Source organism: Malus sylvestris, chromosome 1 (genome assembly GCF_916048215.2).
Source record: "Malus sylvestris chromosome 1, drMalSylv7.2, whole genome shotgun sequence".
Lineage (NCBI taxonomy): Eukaryota > Viridiplantae > Streptophyta > Magnoliopsida > Rosales > Rosaceae > Malus > Malus sylvestris.
The window spans coordinates 25,747,352-25,766,281 of NC_062260.1; the positions used below are offsets into that span (position 1 = coordinate 25,747,352).

An 18,930-nucleotide genomic window follows, 5' to 3' on the forward strand; every position below is an offset into this window, starting at 1 on the left:
ACATGATGTATGGGAAGTCGTGGAGAAAGGCTACACTGAGCCAGAAGATGAAGCTACTCTGCCCCAACCCCAGAAGGAGAGTTTGAAAGATTCAAGAAAGAGAGACAAGAAGGCTCTCTACCTCATCTACCAAGCATTAGATGACAATGGTTTTGAGAAGGTCTCAAGTGCAACCTCCGCCAAGCAAGCATGGGAGAAGCTTCAAACCTCTTACAAAGGAGCCGAACAAGTGAAAAAGGTTCGTCTTCAAGTATTAAGAGGTGAGTTCGAATCTTTACAAATGAAAGGGTCTGAATCAATCTCTGATTACTTCTCAAGAGTTTTAGCCGTTTCCAATCAATTAAAAAGAAACGGTGAAAAATTAGAAGATGTTAGAATTATGGAAAAGATACTACGCTCGTTAGACCCCAAGTTCGAGCACATTGTCGTGACAATTGAAGAAACTAAAGACTTGGAAGAAATCAGTATAGAGCAATTAATGGGTTCGCTACAAGCATATGAAGAGAAACATAAGAAGAGGCAAGGGAATGATGAGCAGCTCCTCAAGATACATATTCAGCCAAAGAAGAAAGAAGAAAGCTTCGACAACGAGAGAAGCCAGTACGGAAGAAGTCGTGGCCGAGGTCGCGGACGTGGACATGGACGTGGACGAAGTTGGAACTTCAACAACCATAGCAACTACGAAAGAGGAGAAAGCTCAACAAAAGGTCGTGGGAGAGGACGCTCAAACTTGAGGTATGAAAAATCTCAAGTTCAATGCTATAATTGTCAAAAGTTCGGGCATTATGCTTGGGAATGTAGAGCTCCAAACAACAGACTTGATGAGAAGGTCAATTATGTGAAAGAAGATAAAGAAGAGAATGGCGTTGTGCTACTAGCATGCAAGAACAATGATGGAGACCAAGACTATACATGGTATCTTGACACCGGCGCCAGCAACCACATGTGTGGAAAAAGAAGCGTGTTCGTAGAGCTCAATGAATCAGTGAGTGGCAACGTTTCTTTTGGAGACGAATCCAAAATACCCGTAAAAGGAAAAGGTAACATCCTTATTCCCCTTGAAAATGGCGGTCACCAATTAATTTCAAATGTCTACTACGTGCCCAATATGAAAAGCAACATTTTGAGTTTGGGTCAACTCTTAGAAAAAGGTTATGATTTTCATACAAAAAATTATATCCTTTTTCTTAGAGATGACAAAGGAAGATTAATTGCCAAGGTGAAAATGTCAAAGAATAGGATGTTTCCCATGAACATTCAAAACGATGTTGCAAAGTGTCTCAAGATATGTTACAAAGACATATCTTGGCTTTGGCATCTTCGTTTTGGGCATCTTAACTTCGGGGGATTGGAGTTATTATCTAAGAAGGAGATGGTGAGAGGATTACCGTGCATCAGCCACCCTGATCAAGTTTGTGAAGGATGTTTACTTGGAAAACAATTCAGGAAAAGCTTTCCAAAGGAGTCGACCACAAGAGCCCAGAAGCCACTTGAGCTCATTCACACCGATGTGTGCGGTCCTATAAAACCAAGCTCTTTGGGTAAAAATAATTATTTCCTTCTCTTCATTGATGATTTTTCAAGAAAAACCTGGGTTTATTTCTTGAAGCAGAAATCAGAAGTCTTTGGAGCATTCAAGAAGTTCAAAGCCGCCGTAGAAAAAGAGAGTGGTTGCAAGATCAAAGCCATGAGATCTGATCGAGGAGGAGAATTCACTTCAAAGGAATTTCAAGAATTTTGTGAAGCCAATGGAATTCGTTGACCTTTGACAGTTCCAAGATCCCCTCAACAGAATGGTGTAGCGGAAAGAAAAAATCGAACTATCCTCGACATGGCTCGAAGTATGCTCAAAAGCAAGAGATTGCCTAAGGAGTTATGGGCAGAAGTTGTAGCATGTGCTGTCTACCTATCCAATCGATCTCCAACAAGAAGTGTGTGGGGAAAGACTCCGCAAGAAGCATGGAGTGGAAGAAAACCAGGTATCTCTCATCTAAGAGTTTTTGGAAGCATAGCCCATGTACATGTACCAGACGAGAGGAGAGCCAAACTCGACGACAAAAGTGAGAAGTTCATCTTCATCGGCTATGACTCAAATTCAAAAGGCTACAAGTTGTATAATCCAAACAATGGGAAGACGGTGATCAGTCGAGACGTGACGTTCGACGAAGAAGAAGAATGGGATTTTGGCCCGCATGCAGGAGATCTTCATTTCTTTCCTCAATTTGAAGAAGAGAATGAACAAGGGACGATGGAGCAAGCAAGAGAGGTTCAACAAGAATCCACTACTCCACCTGCTTCACCAATATCAACCAATCATGGCAATTCACCAGCATCAACATCATCAAGTGGGAGCCTAAATGAAAGAGAAGTACCACGCACAAGAAGTATACGAGATCTCTATGAGGTAGCTGAAAGACTTGATAATCCTACACTTTTCTGTCTCTTTGCTGATTGTGAACCAGTCGACTTCCAAGAAGCAGTACAAGATACTAAGTGGAGGAAAGCAATGGATGAAGAAATCGAAGCAATCGAGAAAAATGAAACATGGGAACTCACTGTTCTTCCAAAAGGACACAAAGCCATCGGAGTCAAGTGGGTGTACAAGACAAAGAAAAATGCCAACGAAGAGGTCGAAAGATACAAGGTGAGACTAGTGGCGAAAGGCTATAGTCAAAGAGTTGGAATCGACTATGATGAGGTATTTGCACCTGTTGCTCGTTTGGAAACGATACGATTGCTAATTTCTTTGGTAGCTCAAAACAAATGGAAGATTCAACAAATGGATGTGAAGTCCGCCTTCCTAAATGGAGTCCTTGAAGAAGAAGTCTACATTCAGCAACCATCAGGCTATGAAATCAAAGGGCATGAAGACAAGATTCTGAAGCTGAAGAAAGCCCTCTATGGGTTAAAACAAGCGCCAAGAGCATGGAATAGTCGCATCGACAAGTACTTCCAAGAAAACAACTTCACCAAGTGCCCTCATGAACATGCTCTTTACGTCAAAGTCAAAGATGGAGATATTTTGATTGTGTGCTTATATGTGGATGATCTAATCTTCACTGGGAGTAATCCAAGCATGTTTGAAGAGTTCAAGAAAGTGATGACCAAAGAATTTGAGATGACGGACATCGGGCTAATGGCATACTACCTAGGCATTGAAGTTAAGCAGAGCGAAGAAGGCATTTTCATCTCCCAAGAAAGCTACACAAATGAGATACTGAAAAAGTTCAAAATGCACGACTGCAAGCCCATAAGCACGCCAGTGGAGTGTGGAGTCAAACTAACCAAGCATGATGAAGGAGAAAGTGTAGATCCAACATTTTTCAAGAGTCTAGTTGGAAGCTTGCGCTACTTGACATGCACAAGACCAGACATTCTCTATGTCGTCGGATTAGTCAGTCGCTACATGGAGAATCCCACAACTACACACTTGAAGACTGCCAAAAGAATTCTTCGATACCTTAAAGGTACTATTAACTTTGGCTTGTTCTATTCAAGTTCTAGTAACTACAAACTTGTTGGATATAGCGACAGTGATTGGGCAGGAGATTCTGACGATAGAAAAAGCACTACTGGATTTGTGTTCTTCATTGGAGACACTGCATTCACATGGATGTCGAAGAAGCAACCGATTGTCACACTATCTACATGTGAAGCTGAATACGTAGCTGCTACCGCATGTGTTTGTCATGTAATTTGGCTGAGAAACTTGCTGAAAGAATTAAGCATGCCACAAGAAGAACCAACAGAGATCTATGTCGACAATAAGTCTGCAATAGCTCTAGCAAAAAATCCAGTATTCCATGACAGGAGCAAGCACATAGATACCCGCTATCACTACATAAGAGAGTGCATTGCAAGAAAGGATGTGCAAGTGGAATACGTGAAGTCTCAAGACCAAATTGCAGACATATTCACTAAGCCACTCAAGCAAGAAGTCTTTATCAGACTGAGAAACTCAATCGGCGTCACAAGCAAGATTAAGGGGGGATGTTGAAAGGTAATCTTGCTTCTAGAATGGCCGGTGCATGCATTGAAAATGCTAGACAATTCTAGCATGAATATGGCATGTGTTCATTATGTTCATAAGCAAAGTCTATCTTGGTGGGCTACTTTAAGAGAATCAAGAATAATGGCTAGGATGATTTCACACTTGGTATTCACACTTGGTATGGTTGGTTATGCTTGCCTATAAATATAGGTGAGTGTGTTGTAATGTAAGACATAAGAAGAAGAAAAGAGAAGTGAGAAAGAAGAAGAAGAAGTAAGAGAGACAAGAAGGCTCTCTAAAGTGAGAATAAGTAGAAGAAGCATTCATAGCTTCCAAGAGTGTTTGAGTGATTTCTCTTGTATTAGTTTGTGTGAGAATAAGAAAAGTTTTGAGTGTTACCTTGAATATTCTTTTTCTCTTGCCTATCAATTTCCGCTGTGTTACATTCTTATTTGTGAGATAGACATCTCCAAAGTAGAGAAGTCTTTTAAATCCCAACAACATGGTACTCCAACATTGCCCGAGCAACGCCAGCGCAAAATCCCTACGGCTGTTAGGGCGGCTATGTTTGACATTGTTTCCTATAAGAGGATCGCTCCAACATTGCACTTTCATTCCTTGTGTTGCTGTTTAGTTGACTAGTTCTTCAGAACTCAATGTTCACGACAGCGGCTGTTCACTGTACCTCCTCTCCCAACTTCATTTCGTCGCAAAGACAGGTGATATCAGGAGCTATTCCTCCATTACAATCCCTCAAAATCCCATCACCTACAAGACCGTTTAACAACCGCGGATCCTGTCGTTAACGACAGCGGATCCTCGTGACACAGCTTCTGCCATATCGTTGCGGCAAAACATCTGGTGTACAAGTAGCTATAACAACCTGCAATAATGTTCAAATTCTTGATTTGAGGTACTTCTGAACCTCAAAGACGTTCAAATGGAGTTACATTAAAAGCATCACGTCAAATATATTCAAGTTCAACCGCGTCATCGTATAAAACGGATGATAGGAAAATAACATACTCAAAAAGGTTTGAAGGTGTTTCCGCTGGATCAAAAATACCCTCGTCCCTCGAAAGTGTTGGTAATCCTGCCGAAAATTCGAAAAAAAGTGGCATTTTGAATTTATGATAAGGAAGAGGAAGTGCTATAGCTTGTACTTTTGTTTGTTTTTTGAAGATATTTTCATGCAGCATGGAGTTGAAGATAATTTCACAAATATATATAAAGCACGTATATAATATATATATATATATATACACACACACACACTTATTTTCAGTCAGTTACATCTATTCCATTGTGATTTCTGATAAACAACCCTGAAAGCTAGAACCAACATGCCCATGACCACCACAGCATTCCTTCATGTAGCTTTTACAGCACCCACCGACTTCTCTTTTCTCCAACACACAAGCATGAATTGCTACTAATTCTGAGCAACATGCTTCCTTTTCCGCTGTCCGGGAGCCAATGCAAGAATTCGTTGCGGCTGATTCTGTGCGGTTGCAACCCGCTACAATATCAATCGTCGTGTGATGAGGGGGTGATTGTTTGTCTTGATTATGGTGGGGCTGATGATCACATCTTGTGGCAAACGTTTCTCCTAACGATTCATTGTGAATATGATCTTTGCCACATTGAGTTGAGTGGCAATGACCAGTACTTGTCAACTTTCTGCTTTCCTCCAAGGAAAAAGTAGAATGGTTGCAGTGTTTTGGCTCATGGATTGCATCATCTTCGTTTCTAACATGCTCCTTTCCACAGTGGCTTGAGTGGCAATGAACACTACTTGTCAATTTTTCGCTTTCGTGCAAAGCAAAAGCAGAATAATTGCAGTGTTTTTCCTCATGGACTCCATCACCTTCATTTCTGCTGTGCTCTTTGCCGCAGTGGGTCGTGTGGCAATGACCTTTACTTGTCAACTTTTGAATTTCCACCAAAGAAGAAGCAGAATGATTGCAGTGTTTTTCCTCGTGAAGTTTATCACCTTCTGCGCATGAGCTGAAATTATGATGCCTCAAACAACCATGATTGTGTTTATTCTGTGACTCGAGATCATGACTGACTTTGATGCAGCTTGTTTCATCACAGTGTCGTGCCTCGTGTAAGTCATCACTGCACTTAAGCTTACAAGGAAAGCTTGAATTTAAGGGACTAGGATGGCACTCTGATCCGCATTTCTGCGAGGAACACTTTTGAGGTTTACAGACTTTTACGGGTATGCTGTCCGAGCAACAATGTTGGTTTTTGTGAGAATGGCTATGTCCATGGCTTCCATGTTTATGGCCATGTCCATGGCTTCCATGTTTATGGCCATGTGGTGCAGAAGTTTTCCCTCCATGCTTGTTGGTTCCTTGTAAGAGTAGCATGCTGTTGAATATCACAAGCAAGCATGTCCCGGCATCAGCAAGAACTGCAGCCCAAACAAGCGGATGCCCTGCAAATCCCAGTGCAAGGATACTAGCCTTAGCAGTGATTGACAAAGCCACATTCTCAATCACTTTTCTATTAGCTCTTCTCGCAAGTTGGACTGCTTTCGGTAGTTTCCTAATGTCATTTGACAGTAAAATTATATTCCCAGTTTCTTGAGCAAGGGCTGATCCTGAAATGCCCATTGAGATACCAATATCGGCAGTAGCTAAAGCAGGGGCATCATTGATCCCGTCTCCAACCATTGCTGTGTTTCCTTCCATTTTGAATTCTCTAATGATTCTTGCCTTGTCTTCAGGTAGAAGTTCTGCCTGGACTACCTCGAGAGCTTGCTTAAGCTGCAAGTCAGATAAATTTTCTACTCTTATTTGTTCTTTTTTTTTTCTTTCTTAATCTGCAAGGAAAATATATATGCAGTTCTACAGCCATGTATACCAGGGAAGATCATACATTGAATCAATAAAAGTGAGTGGAGAGTGGAGCGCATGGTATGCGCGCGCAGATTTAAGCATAGCGATATGAGGCTAAGATATTAGGAATAACACACCTGCTCATTTGTATGCAATGCGGCAGCATTACTATCTCCTGTGAGCATAGCTGTTTTAATGCCTAACTTCTTTAGCTCCTTGAGAGCCTCTGCAGCCCCAGATCGACAAGCATCAGATATTATAAAGACTCCAGCAGGGGCTCCCCCAGAGTATATGTATCCAATCGTCTTCCCACCTTTCGAACCTTCAATTGTTGGAACTGAAATTTCAAAAAGATTTAACGATGAGAGATCCAAAAAGACCATAAACAAAAAGAAAATGAATCATAATCCTTGAAATCATTCGAAATAGCTTCGAAGATACAGGAGTTGATGGCATTTACCTATTTCACAAGCAGCTCTCAAAGCTATTTTTCTGTTTCCAATGTAGATATCTTGTCCATCAATTTTCCCATGAATACCTTCGCCGGGAAAATTTTGAAACTCCTCCACATTCTCAGGGTTTGGCTCGACCGAAAACAATCTTCCATAGTCAACCAGCGCATCTGCCATTGGATGACTTGACTTCCTCTCAATGCTTGAAACCCTTCATGAAGATTAATAGAGAAATCAACGAACTGCAAACTTAGTGAAATAATAGGAAACGCTTTCGGAGAATAATGCAGCATTAAAACAGCCTTAAATTTGTCTTTAAACTAAAAGCCTCTTTCTGAATTTCATGAAGTAAATTTTTTCTTTCCATCAAAATTTTTGTGTGTTTCATTCAACATGTTGCTGAATAGAGGAGTTGCAGTCTATACCAGTAAAGCAATGTGTTCAAGCTAATGTCATCACGAAGAGATTGAAAATCCATCACCACAAATTCACCCCTTGTTATTGTACCAGTTTTGTCAAAAGCCATGATCTTGACTTTAGCAAGTATCTCAATGTAGTCACCTCCTTTGATCAGAAGTCCAGATGTTGCCGCTTTTGTGAGCGTGCAGAAAGTCACAACGGGTGTAGAGAGGATGAGACCGCACGGACAGGCGCTCACTAAAACAACCAAAGCTAAGTGAAACCACTTTCTCCAATTGTGAACATGTAATGCAGCTGGAATCACCGCGATAGAAACAGAAATGACCAGGACCGCTGCAAAACAGCGCCACAAAACGTATAAATCCAACCGTTTGGATTCTCCTTAGTAGTAAAGAATAGGGAAACATATGAAATGTATGGGGAAAGTAGACTAACCTGGGGTATAGAACATTGCACATTTGTCAATGAATCTTTGAGTTCTGGATTTGCTGTTTTGAGCCTCTTCGATGAGTTTTGCCATTTTGGCGACCGCACAATCTTCAGCCAATGATGTAGTTTTCACGCTAATATAACCTTCACAATTGAAACCAAATTTTGTCAGAAATGAAAACATAACTCTTTCTTCAAAATCAAAGAATGACGGGAGCGACATTTATGTTACCATTAAGATTGATAGTGCCTGCCCAAACAGTGGAGTCCTTTTCTTTGGCAACTGGATAGGATTCTCCAGTTAGTGTTTTCTCATCGACTTCAGCTTTTCCTTCAACAACTATTCCATCAATCGGTATCTTTTCGCCGGCCTTAACAGCAAGAATTGTGTTCAACTTTACCTCATCAACACCCACAACTTCTCCACTCTCTGCTAAGACTGCTATTTGGGGGGCCATGCTCATCAACGACGACATCACTGCTTTTGCCTGAGTAGATAAAAGCATGTTATTCTACATGTCTGACTGTTTATGATATACATTAGCAAGTCATTCGTTAATCCCTTAAACAACATTTTAATGTATTAGTATCAGTGTTTTGAAAAACAAGCCTTGAGGCGCACCTAGGCAGCTTTGGAGACAAGGCGGTGATGAAAATGCCTCTGCCCAACGGGAATAGGTTAAACTCGCCTAGATGTGATCGAGGCATGCCTAGGCAGCTGCAGAGTTGACTGGGTTTTTTTTTTCTTTTTTTTTTTAAAAGAAAAAAAATGCCAAAGTTCAAGTTCAACTAGACTCCATGACATACCCTCTAAGTTCAAGTTCAACAAGACCATATGACATACCTTCCAACTAGACTATATATTAATAATTATAGGTCCCATGAGTCGCCTCAATATCAAGGCTTTCGCCTAGGAAGGGCTTCACCTTCGTCTTTTAAAGCATTGGTTAGTATGTGGTTTATCACAAAATTATGTACAAAACTGTCTTCAGCAAAATTTGTTGTTCCAAAATCAATTGCTATGTTTTTCTGCCACTTATCGTTACTTGTATTTTGTTTAATTCAATGAGATTAGTTCTTAATTTTTTCATAAAAAAGAAGGATGAGTGTTTTATGCTAACCCTGTAACCTGCAGAAGACTGGAGCCACTCTGCAATGGTGAACAGAAAGACAATCGAGGCAGCTTCTGTATAGTCCTTCAAAGCAATTGTCCCAATTACTGTCAAAAGTTACACCAAATGGATTTACATAAATATACAAACATGCGCAAATAAGTAACTTCTGTATCATGTGTGCTGTTTTGCAATAGAGTTCTGAAAATACAGTCCCAATTTACAGCATTTTTCCAACTACAACTGAACTCGTAATTCAGTAGATTTTTTTTTTTAATTTGTAGTTTTTGGTTCTTTCACTTAAGTGCTATATTTTTTTATTTTTTTATTTCAATGTCTCCCTCAATTAATTTGAAGAACCATTTATTTTATATTACATAGCAACCATAAAACATGACAAGAGAGATGTTGCGTTAATAAAATTCAGTGAGACTATAATAGACATACGGTTCACGAAATGATGACCCAATAGCATCCTCCACCAAAAATTGGGAAGCCGGCCAATAATGAGCTAGGGCCAATGGAATTAGACTTTATGGTGTACTAAAAATTTAGAAAACCTAATCTAAATAGAAAAGTTTTTAAATCTAAGAAGAGATGTGAAAGTACAAAAATGCAGAATATGCTATAAGAGGATTCAAGTAATGCTCGGAAATGGGAACCCCTCCAGCATTACTCGAAAAAGCCTCGAATGGGTAGAGTTATGAACTCTGAAAAAAAGAAGAAAAAAACTAAAGATTTTAAGGCTGATTTGGATCGAATTTTTAACTTAAAAACAAGTTTTGAATCCCAATGTTAAATTGTTGTTTGGTGTTTAGTGTGGTGTGGATCCCAATTCTCAAAACCACAACTTAAAAATATTTACAAAGGTGTTCGAATTTTTAGTTTTTGATTAGTTTGAGAAGTTGTACACCAAAAATGGTTTTTGATTTAAAAATTTTAAATCAAAACATGAGTTTAAAAAAAAAACCAGTTCTCAAATAAGATGCCAAATGAACTCTTAAGTTTTTCAAGTGTCAAAACAATCTAGCCATTGCATTTCTCCCAAAAGTATATCATTTGAGGGAAATCGATGTGGAATACCCTTTTTTTTTTTTAACAACTCATATTATCCACATTAAAGAAAAGTGTAGACTTAACCCCATAATAAACGACCAATAATATGACTCAAATTCACCGAATAGCGATCCAAACTTTTAATCCAACCCACCCATACATACCCACTCAAACTTGCAAGAAGCCAAAGACGTTGGGTCATTTCTGTGCATCGTAAAAAATCATAAAGTACGTCTAACGGTGGCTTCTGGACTTGTACACAGAAACCAACCTGTATCTATTCAAACTTTCTAAGGAAACGTGATGTGTTGCAATTATTTTCAGAGAAAAAAACAAAACAAAAGGATCAACCGTTTAAGGTTATTCGGTGTGAAGGTCGGCAAAGTCTTTTTCTTAAACATCCTTGCAACGGAGAAAAACAAAACAAAAGGATAAATCCAATTTGCAATAAGAACAAGACGGCCTAGATTTATTTAATACGACATTTTACTTGTAATTTTTTATAGCTAATTTTTGTAATCATTTTTATAAAGTAGCTGACAAAGAAATGAGTAGATAAGTGGTAACAAAATTTTGGAGTGTAGAAAATATAATTTGACAAGTAATTTTAAAGTGGAACAGATGATTGTATCATATTAAGTATTATTCTCGTGATAGATGATTGACTGACAGTCATGTGTACAGTGTACCTCAATGTTTATATGATAGTTTCATATAACTAACGCAACATCATGCAGTAGAGTTTCTACCAATTTAGAAAACCAAAATTGTGGAGAATGAAATGAAAAAATAAGTTGAATATTAAGACAAAGTATTGACTCACCGGCAATGATAACAAGAATGTTGATGTCATGAAACCTGAAATTCCGAATAGCCGCAAAACATTTCAAAGCAACGGGGAAAATGCCAACGGCCACGGCTCCAAGGGCCAACCACCCTAATGGCCGATATGCGTACTTGAGAAATGATAGAACCAGTAACACGCCACTACCAATTGCATATGGACTTGGCCACGTTTTCTTGTAAATGTCCCCTGCCCCATACACTCTCACATTTGCTTCTAGCCTTGCTTGGTTTAGTGCCTTAACTGTCCATGAAATAACAGATCAAAAGGGCAATTTCCTCAAGGAAAAATAAATTTGTTTATGTTGCCCTATCAATTTTTCGATATCCATTCATGTGAGTTTGCTGTCGTATTAATTTTCCTTCAATTTTCAATGTTTCTAAATGTTATCTGATGGGGCAAATCAAAAGAACTTTATCCTTATAAGTAATAATGGAGTTTGAAAAACTTGTGCATTTGTATTAAGATAAAAGAGTGTGTGAGAGGCCGACTAAATGGACTGAGCATACTTTATTTTATTTTCGAATAAATAGCTTGAGCTTTTTTATTTTAAGAAAACTAATGTGCTTTTCCTCATAGTCAAGGAGTCTCAAGATTCACACCAAAGGGGTGTAAAACTATTTAGTATTATATAGTGTAAGGTGAAACGTACAACGCTTCCAAAAAAAAGAAAGAAAAAAAAAGGTGAAACGTACAATGAATTAGCTACAACTGAAAGCTATTTTGAAGTATATTATAGTGGGTGATGAAAAGGAAAGCAAAATAGTACGTGAAAGTTGGGTAAAGAAAAACATATAAGGCATGCTCGTCTCTATCTTTTTGGGAACCGGATTCTCTCTGGATCCATATATATTAAATATGCTGAGCAGGCGATTTGCACTGTTGAAATTTGATTCAACGACTACAAACAGAGTATTCTCTAAAAATTATAATAGTTGTAGCCGTTGAATTAAATTTCAACGGTCCAGATCGCCTGCTCAGCAGGCTCAATATATATATGAATCATGACAGGATCCGGTTCCATCTTTTTGGTTCATAATGGTACAAACAGAGGACCCTCTAAAAATTAAAATAGTTGTAGTCGTTGAATTAAATTTTAACAGTCCAGATCGTCTACTCAGCATACTCAATATATATATGGATCAGGAAATGATCCGGTTCGATTTTTTTGGTTCATAATGGGACACGATATGCCGATTAATAATTCTCCCACAACAGAAAAAGTACACGTCCACCTACTGCTATCGTTCTTTTTTTTTTCTTTTTCCCAAAACTATTTGCTTTCTGTTGTGCAACTATTAAGAAAAAAATAACCAATTTTTAGCGCAAATATTAGAGAATTAAGGGGAAATACTAATATTAACTGGCGTAAAATTATTTAAGAGAATATATTACCGATTTGAAGCTGGGAAATGAGAAGGCTATCATGGACAACAATGACAGTTCTGGAAGGCACAATCACTGAAACCTCTTTCACACCTTCAAGATGTTGTGCTAGGATAGCACCAAACCCTTGTGGAACCAACTCAAGCTAACCCACAGGAAATATATCAAATAAAATGCAAGAACAAAATATTAAAGACACCAAGATTTTAACGAGGTTCCTCAACAGTCAGTGTAACTGGAGTACGTCCTCGGAGCAGTAGGAGCTCACCCAAGAATCCACTATCAACCAAATGGGAGTTTACAAAGTGTTGGCAATCTCACAACCCAAATAACCCAATAACTCACACTCTAAAGAAACAAATAGAGAAAGAAATATAGTGATTAATTTCTTCTCTATACAAAGCTCAAAGCTATTACAACAATAACACTTTGATGGAGTGAGAATTATCCAATGAAAGGAACAACAACCCCTTCTCTGAAAATGGTACTGTAGCAGTACCTTCTTTCTCTCCCTCTCTTCTCTTCGGCTCTCTCAATTTTCTGCACTCTATTTTCTTCTCTTCTATCCCACTCTTACTTCTCATTACAACCAAAACTTATTATTCAAAACCTCAACCGTGACTTCCCATGGACCAAGACAAAAAACCTTTTCCCTATTTTCCTCCCCAAAACAAGGAAAGGTGTTGTCCACCTTTGGTTTGTTTAATCTAAAGTATATGGCCACTTGGCCACATAATCCAACAATCTCCACCTTGGCCAAGTTCCGAAAACGCCATGATAAGCCAACCAACACAATTAGCACACAACATCACTCCCAAACACTAGCAAGAGAACAACTCATGCTGAGCCAAATGCTCCAAAACTCCTACTACTCAACGCCTTCTTTATATAGGCAAAATGTGAGCCAAGTTCAAACAGTGAACAAACTTGGCTACACCAACAACCTTAGTCAACATATCAGCGGGGTTGTCTTTAGTTGGAATCTTCTGGAGAATGATTTCCCCTTCACCAACAATTTCACGAACAAAGTGATAACGCACATCTATGTGCTTGGTCCTCGCATGATGAACCTGATACTTAGCCAAATAAATGGCACTCTGACTATCACAATGTACCTCCACCTGCTTCTGATCAACCCCCAAATCTCTAATAAGCCCATGTATCCAAATGGCCTCCTTTATAGCTTCAGCAACTGCCATATATTCAGCCTCTGTAGTAGACAAGGCAACAGACGACTGCAAAATGGACCTCCAACAAACTGGCCCTTTAGCCATAGTAAACACATAGCCTGTAGTAGACTTCCTTCCATCCAGATCACCTGCATAATCTGAATCAACATAACCAACTGCAAAATGACCAATACCAGAGTCATCCCTCTCAAAGCATAAACCAACATCTCGAGTACCATGGAGATACCTCAATATCCACTTAGCTGCTTGCCAATGCTCTTTACCTGGATTATGCATATATCGACTCACCATGCCAACTGCATGAGCAATATCCGGTCTAGAGCATACCATTGCATACATCAAACTACCAACCAAATTTGCATATGGTATATTTTTCATTTGCAGTTTCTCTTTATCAGTTTTAGGACATTGTAGAGAACTCAATTTAAAATGAGGAGCCAAAGGGGTACTAACCGGTTTGGTTGAATCATGAACTCCAAACTTCCGAATCAACTTCTCAAGGTATTGTTTTTGATTCAAACTGACGAAACCCTTTGCTCTATCTCTAGTGATCTCCATGCCAAGGATCTTCTTCGCTTCACCAAGATCCTTCATCTCAAACTCATTCTTCATTTGCTTCTTCAATTTCTCAATCTCTTCGACATTCTTTGAGGCAATCAACATATCATCAACATATATCAATAAATAAATGAAAGACCCATCTTGCAACTTCTTGAAGTACACACAATGATCATATTGACTTCTAGAATAATTTTGGCCTCTCATAAATTTATCAAACCTCAAATACCATTGCCTTGGAGATTGCTTCAAACCATAAAGTGATTTCTTCAATTTGCAAAACAAATTCTCCTTCCCTTTCACTATATACCCATCTGGTTGACACATATAAATCTCTTCATTCAAATCACCATGTAGGAAAGCCGTTTTTACATCAAGTTGCACAAGCTCAAGATCATACTGTGCAACAAGAGCTAACATAATGCGAATTGAGGAGTGCTTCACAACCGGAGAAAAGATTTCATTGTAGTCAATGCCCTCCTTTTGTGCATACCCTTTAGCAACTAATCTTGCTTTAAATCTCACATTGCTTTTCTCATCAGCATCTTCCTTCTTGGCATACACCCATTTGCAACCAATAGCTTTCTTGCCCTTAGGCAATTTAGCTAACTCCCAAGTCTTGTTCTTCAAGAGAGAATTCATCTCATCACCCATGGCATTGCACCACCTATTCTTCTCCTCACTCTCAATAGCTTCCTCAAAATTGGATGGAATCTCTTCAGTGATAATAGGAAGAGCAAAAGCAACATAATCACTATACCGAGCTGGCTTAGTAATTTGTCTCTTTCCTCTGTTCTTGGCAATAGACTCTTGAGGTGAAACTTGCTCTTCAACTTGAATAGAATCTTCAAGTTCAACTTCTTCAACATCCTCATGGTCTCCAACTTCTTCACTTGTAGTGGCTTCGACATCAGCGGAAATAGGATTTGAAGTACCAGAAGCAACTTTCTCAAGCTCCACCTGTTGGACATCTTTCACATTCTTCTCAGAGACTTTGTACATACTTTCTTCGTCAAATGTCACATCTCTACTAATTACCAGTTTCTTCATCTCTGGACACCACAACCTGTAACCTTTGACACCACTACTAAAACCAAGAAAGATAGCCTTTTTGGCTCTAGGATCAAGTTTATTTTCAGTTACATGAAAATAAGCAGGTGAACCAAAAATACGAATATGATCATAATCAGAAGAAGGTTTTCCAGTCCATACCTCCATTGGTGTCTTACCCTGAATAGCAGCTGAGGGTAACCGGTTGATGATGTGACATGCATAATTAACTGCCTCTGCCCAAAATGACTTGCTTAAACCCGACTGAGACAACATACATCTAACCTTCTCAAGCAAGGTTCGATTCAATCTTTCTGCAACTCCATTTTGTTGTGGAGTTCCCCGAACACTGAAATGTCTCACAATTCCTTCCTCTTTGCAAACTTTAAAGAAAGGATCGGATGTGTATTCACCACCATTATCCGATCTCAAAATCTTAATCTTTCTCCCAGTCTGGTTCTCAACCATTTTCTTCCAACCCAAGAAAATGCTTAACACCTCACTCTTATGCTTCATAGTGTAGACCCAAGACCTTCTTGAATAATCATCAACAAAGGTCACGAACCAATGTCTACCACTCAAAGAGGGAGTCTTTGTAGGACCCCAAACATCCGAATGCACATAATCAAGAATGCCCTTCGTCTGATGTACAGCAGTACCAAACTTCACTCTAGTTTGCTTTCCCAAGACACAATGCTCGCAGAAATCAAGCTTACAAGTCGTGGCACCTTTTAGAAGACCTTTTTTCACAAGCCCTTGTAGAGCTTTCTCACCGGCATGGCCTAATCTCATATGCCACAATCTAGTAGTATCTGAATCAGATGTGCCTATATTTTCAGAGACTACAGATGCTTCACCTGTCACAGTGCTTCCCTGCAATAAATACAAATGGCCACATCTAGGAGCTTTCATCACAACAAGTGCACCATAAGTAACTTTCAATGTCTGTCCATCTGAATGAAACCTGAAACCCTTAGATTCCAAAGTACCCAAAGAAATAAGATTTTTCTTCAAATTCGGTACATACCGAACACCTGTCAACTCTTTAACCATGCCATCATGCAACTTCAAACGAACTGTACCAATCCCTTTTGTTGTGCAAGGATTGTCATCTCCCATGAACACAACGCCACCATCAAACTCTTTCAAGCTTGAAAACCAATCCTTGTGAGGAGTCATATGATGAGTACAACCCGTATCCAACACCCACTTAGTAGCACAATCAAATGATGAGGAAGTGGTTAAAGCAAAATCAGAAAAATCTGTTTCAACCTCAGCAACATTAGCTTCAGAACTTTCTTTTCCTTTGGTCTTCAATTTGGGACAATCTTTCTTCCAATGGCCCTTATTACGACAAAAGGCACATTCATCCCTTTCCAAAGGTTTTCTACCTTTAGAGTTTCCTCTAGGTCGAGACTGTGATTTTTTCCTGCTAGAAGATGACCTCCTCTCCGATGATCTACCTCTAACAAATAAAGCTTCAGAGGTACTATCATGATTTTTATCTCTATGCCTCATTTCATAATTCATCAAGGCATTTGACACATCTTCAAATTTCACAGTTTCTTTACCATGCATAATAGTTGTAACAAAATGCTCATAAGAGTCCGGCAAGGAATTCAACAATATTAAGGCCTTATCTTCATCCTTAATATCCTCATCTAAATTTAACAAGTCGGCAATCAACTTATTAAAAGCATCAAGGTGTCTAATCATTTTTGTACCTTCTTTGTATTGGAAGCGGTAGAGCTTTTTCTTCAAGTGTAGTCGGTTCTCTGCACTCTTTGTCATATACTTGTCTTCCAATTTTTGCCACAACACACTTGCTACCGTCTCCCGCATCACAAAATACTTCTGAGTTTTTGCAAGGCACAACCGAATTGAAGAGCAAGCTCACAAATTTAATTTTTCCCATTCCGGTTTCGACATAGTTTCCGGCTTCTCTCCCAACGCGGCAAGTAGATCTTGTTGAGCCAACACATCTTTGACCTCACATTGCCACATCCCGAAGTTGTTTGTGCCATCAAACTTTTCCACTTCGAACTTTGCATTTTGCACCGTCGTTCTTGCAAACCCGGAGCTGCTTCCAAAAGGATTTTCATCTTGCCCGTCTGACATCTTTGGCAACTAGACAGTACCCAAGAGCAACCAGTGCTCTGATACCAATTGTTGTGCTAGGATAGCACCAAACCCTTGTGGAACCAACTCAAGCTAACCCACAGGAAATATATCAAATAAAATGCAAGAACAAAATATTAAAGACACCAAGATTTTAACGAGGTTCCTCAACAGTCAGTGTAACTGGAGTACGTCCTCGGAGCAGTAGGAGCTCACCCAAGAATCCACTATCAACCAAATGGGAGTTTACAAAGTGTTGGCAATCTCACAACCCAAATAACCCAATAACTCACACTCTAAAGAAACAAATAGAGAAAGAAATATAGTGATTAATTTCTTCTCTATACAAAGCTCAAAGCTATTACAACAATAACACTTTGATGGAGTGAGAATTATCCAATGAAAGGAACAACAACCCCTTCTCTGAAAATGGTACTGTAGCAGTACCTTCTTTCTCTCCCTCTCTTCTCTTCGGCTCTCTCAATTTTCTGCACTCTATTTTCTTCTCTTCTATCCCACTCTTACTTCTCATTACAACCAAAACTTATTATTCAAAACCTCAACCGTGACTTCCCATGGACCAAGACAAAAAACCTTTTCCCTATTTCCTCCCCAAAACAAGGAAATGTGTTGTCCACCTTTGGTTTGTTTAATCTAAAGTATATGGCCACTTGGCCACATAATCCAACACAAGAGGCTTGAGGATATTCTCTATCAGAGGAACTTCTGATGCGCAGCACAACCCCAACACATCAAAGTAGCTCTTCTGAAACTTTATGGCTGCTGGCTTTTCTTTTCCCTGGGCAGAAGCCATCCTGCTTAATTATCTCTCAACTTCTGCAAATACACAGGACACATGAAAAATTACTAATTTTCTGTTGGTATACAAACTTTGTGTCTGATTTGTGAAGAGTAGAGTTATGAAAATTATTTGGTCAGAAGTTCGTGTGTGTGTGATACAGGTGTACCGAGGGTCTCGAGGAGACGAAGAATAGGAGACTTGAGAATTACTTAACCAGGGGCAACTCATCTCCGTCGACAATACTAATCGTGAATTCACTCGATATGACCAAGGTAAATGCTTAAAGAAAATCACCTTGTAGGTAAGGGGGAGCTCTGGGGATTTTTCAAGCTTAATTCAGAGAGAGAGAGAGAGAGAGAGAGAGTAATAGGGTCTGAAAGCTTTAAGTAGATGAAGTTGTGAGAACTATACCTATAAGAAGGGAAGGATTATAACTTATAGAGGGACATGTACATAAAGAATATCTTAAATTAATGAAGTAATCTCCTAACAAAACAACTTTCTTTGGTTGGAATAATTGGTTAACCAGATGGAGGGAAAAAGAATGGAATCCACATCAAAGCTTGTTTTATAGCATCTGTGGTTAACCTGATGAGATGGCCATTCAAACTGATTTAGCAAGTAAACCCTCAACGGCAAGTAATGTAGTAAGCTAATGTTGTATTATAACTTATTT

The 18,930-nt window shown here is 39.1% G+C and overlaps 1 protein-coding gene across 3 annotated transcripts; it reads right to left on the reverse strand.

Moving 5' to 3' along the window:
* Positions 1 to 5,194: 5,194 nt before the first annotated feature.
* LOC126628861 (putative inactive cadmium/zinc-transporting ATPase HMA3) lies at positions 5,195 to 18,769 on the reverse strand. Of its 3 annotated transcripts, XM_050298738.1 has the most exons (11): positions 18,549 to 18,769; positions 18,148 to 18,289; positions 12,546 to 12,637; positions 11,130 to 11,393; positions 9,260 to 9,357; positions 8,371 to 8,626; positions 8,145 to 8,282; positions 7,715 to 8,042; positions 7,298 to 7,500; positions 6,975 to 7,174; positions 5,195 to 6,765 (listed from the first exon to the last, which is right to left on the reverse strand). In XM_050298738.1, the coding sequence occupies exons 2-11, from the start codon at positions 18,264 to 18,266 to the stop codon at positions 5,287 to 5,289; spliced, it is 3,177 nt and encodes a 1,058-aa protein (XP_050154695.1). In that variant the 5' UTR covers positions 18,267 to 18,289; positions 18,549 to 18,769; the 3' UTR covers positions 5,195 to 5,286. The 3 variants fall into 3 exon arrangements, with proteins under 3 accessions (XP_050154695.1, XP_050154686.1, XP_050154690.1); XM_050298729.1 differs by lacking the exons at positions 12,546 to 12,637; positions 18,148 to 18,289; positions 18,549 to 18,769 and having other exon boundaries at positions 9,260 to 9,334; positions 11,130 to 11,285; XM_050298733.1 differs by lacking the exons at positions 9,260 to 9,357; positions 11,130 to 11,393; positions 12,546 to 12,637; positions 18,148 to 18,289; positions 18,549 to 18,769 and adding an exon at positions 8,761 to 8,927.
* Between the last annotated feature and the right edge of the window lie 161 nt (positions 18,770 to 18,930).

Bases quoted from the DNA above. Each gene is read 5' to 3' on its own strand.
- LOC126628861 (XM_050298738.1), bottom strand. From the start codon at position 18,266: ATGGCTTCTGCCCAGGGAAAAGAAAAGCCAGCAGCCATAAAGTTTCAG. The intron at 8,043-8,144 runs GTTAGTCTACTT...GCTGTTTTGCAG, and splicing joins TGCAATGTTCTATACCCCAG to CGGTCCTGGTCATTTCTGTT. The intron at 7,501-7,714 runs GTATAGACTGCA...ATCTTCATGAAG, and splicing joins TTGAACACATTGCTTTACTG to GGTTTCAAGCATTGAGAGGA.